A 4,277-nucleotide genomic window follows, 5' to 3' on the forward strand; every position below is an offset into this window, starting at 1 on the left:
AAATTAAGTGCATTTACTCTTCATTTGAGTCGGTAAACGAGAATTTGCCAATGGAATTAGTATTTTTACTCTTAAAATAAGAAAATTGGATAATATGCACTTGAAATAAGACAATTCAATCGTGTTTTCTTATTTTAAGTGTAAATTGTCTCGTTCTATTGGCAAAATGTCTGTTTTACCTCCTTAATCCAAGAACAAAAGTGCTTATTTTAAGAAATAAATGACTCATCTACATTTCAGTTTTTTCCAGTGAGGTTATTTTCTCTTGGAATATCTTGTATTTTCCAATAATTTGAGCATTAATTTACCAGTTAAATGGGATAGTTTGGATTTTAAAAAGAAAAAAATCAGTTTTCAAATGCATAATGTCTAATCATCTTATATTACAAGCAAAAACATTTATTTGGTTGATGGATTATTTTATTCACCTGCTCAAACAAGGAGGAAATACACTTATTTTAGGAAACATTCAGTTGTTTTTAAATTGTTGTTTTTCTCGGTAGTGAACAACTTTCTTGGAATTTCAGTTGGAAAATCTTGTCTATGGAGTGAATTTTGTACCATTATTGTTATAAAAGGTACGGTTTGTATGGAAATTTCAAATATAAATGCAATCCATACAAGAATGTTGATAAAATGTTTTTATAAAAACAGATTTTGAGAGGAACTTTATTTAACTTTAATAAATTTTTTTTTTTCAAATGTAATTTTTTCAAAATTCAGTTTCAGATTGAGTTTTATTAATTGCATTCTTCTCACATTGCATTTCTTATTCTCCTCACTTCACGCTTAATACAATTTGTTGTTCTTGACGTGCAAATTAACCAATAAAGATGTTGTTGCTAACGTCCAGCAGACCAATAGAAATGCTTCTTCGCTCCTCACTCCAGGGAAGGCCCGCCCCCAGAATTGAGGACAATGTGATCTATGAAATTCAATATGAATAGAATGCCATTCATGAAATCTGAATCTCAATCTGAAGAAGACAATCATTAAAAAATGAAAATATAAAATTAACATTAGATAGAATATGGCACAAATATTAATAAAAAAAACAGCAAAGTTATTCTCAAAGCCTTTTTTTTTATCAAGATCTTTTTCAAAGTTTCATTTTCTAGATTGTATTAATTTTTAAATTTTTTTTAACGAAATATGTTCTTTGCTGCAACAATAATGGAACAAAATTCACTCTGTATAGGTCAACTTTTTGCCTTCTTTGTGAATGGATATAATTTCACATAACTTACAGAAAGTTAAATATTTGTTACATTAAAAAAAGTGGAAAATGAACATTTTTATTTGCTTCTTATTAACCCCATATTTTTAACTGCTTCTTTTTTTGTTGCTAAATAGTCGCAGAAGGAGACCCCACCTGCAGCGACCACAACTGTGAGCATATAACCCAAAGCAGCATATCAGTTCCACAGAAATGTTGACAAAATTAAGTTGTTTGAAGCACTAATCTAACCTCAGCTTTCCGTTTCAAACTCTGCTTACTGTTAAACATTACTGTGTTGTTAGCTCTGTATCAATATTTATCAAAAGGGATTGTTTAAAGGATTATTTTGTGTTCTGAACAGGTTGCACAGACATCAGAGCAGCCTGCAGCACCCAAAGGAATGCCTGCTCCACCCCCACCACCCCCAGAGCCGCCAAAGCTGGAAACCAAAGGAGAATCGGCTGCCAAAGCCGTAAAGCCGACGCAAAAAGAAGAACCGAAAGCTTCCGCTAAAGAACCCGAGTCCTCAAAAGGAAAATCGTCTCTGAGTAAATTCTTCCGATCAAAGGTAAAGAAATGTGGAAAGATTCAGTCACCACAAATATGAAGACATTTACACAATGTTCATTAGAGATTCATTGAAATCACTGATATAAGGTGAGAAAGGTCAAAGTCAAGAGTTTCATTTAGTAACGCAACATTTTTACAGTAGTTTATTAAACCTTTAAACTGACTCATCTAGCTGTGATCTGGACAGAAAACAATCTAGAAATAAGTAAAAATTTCCTTAATTAAGTGTATTCACCCTTAATTTGAGTAGGTAAATGAGAAAGTTTGCCAATAGAATGAGTAATTTTACTCTTAAAATAAGATAATTAGATAATATGCACTTGAAATAAGACAATGCGATTGTGTTTTCTTATTTTAAGTGTAAATTGTCTTGTTCCATTGGCAGAATGTCTCTTTTACCTCCTTAATTCAAGAACAAATGCACTTATTTTAAGAAAAAAATGACTTATCTAGATTTAGATTTTTTGCAGTGAAGTTGGTTTGTCTGAAGGAGGCGGAAAGATCTTCTTTCTTAGCTGATGCAGCACTTTCATTAAGTCACCTTTATCCTGTTTTAAGTAGAAAAAAAGATTCTTAGCATTTTAATGCTAACCTGGCATGAAGAGGTGGACTGCCCTCTTCAGGTCGGTGGACAGTCCTTGTCCCAAGTGGAGGAGCGTGAGATCAATAGACGGATCGTTGCGGCATCGGCAGTGATGCGGTCGCCGTATCGGACTGTCGTGGTGAAGAGGGGGCTGAGTCTGGGGGCAAAGGCCTCGATTTATCGATCGATCTACGTTCCCACCTTCACCTATGGTCAAGAGAGCTGAGCAATGACTGAAAGGACAAGATCCTGAATGCAAGCGGCCGAATGAGTTTCCTTCGCAGGGTGGCTGGGCGCACCCTTTGAGATCAGTTACCCGAGAGGAGCTCAGTTACCCGGGAGGAGCTCGGAGTCGAGTCGTTGCTCCTCCACGTCGAAAGGAGCCAGCTGAGGTGGCTCAGGAATCAGTTCCCGGTCGCCTCCCTCAGGAGGTGTTCTAGGTTTGCCCTATTGGGAGGAGGCCTGGTGGAAGGACCAGGACAGGTTGGAGGGACTGTGTCTCTGACTATGTCACATCAGGGTCCCCCCAGAGTAGCTGGAGGAGGTGTGTGTGGATCGGGAAGTCTGGGCATCTTTACTTAGACTGCTGCCTCCACGACCTGCCCCCGGATAAAGCGGATGAAAATGGATGGATGGATGGATGGATGGATGGATGGATGGATGGATGGATGGATGGATGGATGGATGGATGGATGGATGNGATGGATGGATGGATGGATAGATGGATGGATGGATGGATGGATGGATGGATGGATGGATAGATGGATGGATGGATGGATGGATGGATGGATGGATGGATGGATGGATGGATGGATGGATGGATGCTAATCTGGCAAATTTAAAAAATAATAGAAATATCCACATTGCAAAAATGTAAACTTAATTAAGTTTTTTTTTCTTAAGATAAGTGCATTTTTTTTTCTTGAATTAAGAAGGTAAGTAAGACACTTTGCCAATCAAACAACAATTTACACTTAAAATAAGAAATCAACTTCAGTGTCTTATTTCAAGTGCATAATAAAATGAAAAAGGTAAAAGTACACTGCAAAAAATGGAAATCTAAATAAGTCATTTTTGCTCAAATTAAGTGCATTTTTTCTTGAATTGAGGAGGTAAGTGAGACACTTTGCCACTGGAACAAGACAATTTACATTTAAAATAAGAAAAAAACAATTGCTTTGTCTTATTTTATGTGTATATTATCTAATTATCTTATTTTAGGAGTAAAAATACGCATTCCATTGGCAAATCATCTTATTTACCTGCTCAAATTAAGGGTAAATACACTTAATTTAAGACATTTTTTACTTATTTCTAGATGTTTTTTGCAGTGTAAGCATTGCATTGGCAGATCATCTTATTTATCTACTCAGATTAAGGGTCAATACACTTATTTTAAGATATTTTTTCTCATTTTTAGATTTTTTTTTTGCAGTGCAGCGTGTCTGAAAATCACTGATAATAATATTCTAACCGTTTTATGTTAAATGTTTCATCCCTAAAGGCTCCTATTTACTATGAGAAATAACCTTTAACATCTATGTCAGATTTTTATATTTCAGAAAAGGAAATAAAAGCAGTTAAATTTATAACTAAGGCTTAAATTTAATGGATTAATACATAAAGATTCACCTTTAGTTCCGGTGTGCTCCTAAACTTTTATTGTAGTTATAATTAATCATGCTAAGCTGTTTTAAATGATTGCTAGTTAACTATAGAAACTCCAGGGTCAACCAAGGATCCTGCGCTCTCTCTTTGAGCCGTGCAAACATTGCATATCTAACCCATTAAATAATCTTTTTACTGCCTTCAGTCCACAGTCCTTGACAGACACAACAAAGCTTTTATAATCTTGCTTTGCATTAGAATGACTTAGGATAAAAAAGCAGAACACCACATGCATTT

The 4,277-nt window shown here is 35.3% G+C and overlaps 1 protein-coding gene across 1 annotated transcript in view; it reads left to right on the forward strand.

The window, feature by feature from the left end:
- Positions 1-1,357: 1,357 nt before the first annotated feature.
- LOC107083713 (protein ENL-like) overlaps positions 1,358-4,277 on the forward strand; it is a 15,969-nt gene continuing 13,049 nt past the window's right edge. The window contains exons 1-2 of the mRNA XM_015373135.1: positions 1,358-1,389; positions 1,581-1,787. Of these exons, the coding sequence (XP_015228621.1) occupies positions 1,620-1,787 (168 nt within the window). The 5' untranslated portion in view covers positions 1,358-1,389; positions 1,581-1,619. The remainder of the gene's footprint in view (positions 1,390-1,580; positions 1,788-4,277) is intronic.

This window comes from Cyprinodon variegatus, unplaced genomic scaffold (assembly GCF_000732505.1).
Source record: "Cyprinodon variegatus isolate N-32 unplaced genomic scaffold, C_variegatus-1.0 Scaffold81, whole genome shotgun sequence".
Lineage (NCBI taxonomy): Eukaryota > Metazoa > Chordata > Actinopteri > Cyprinodontiformes > Cyprinodontidae > Cyprinodon > Cyprinodon variegatus.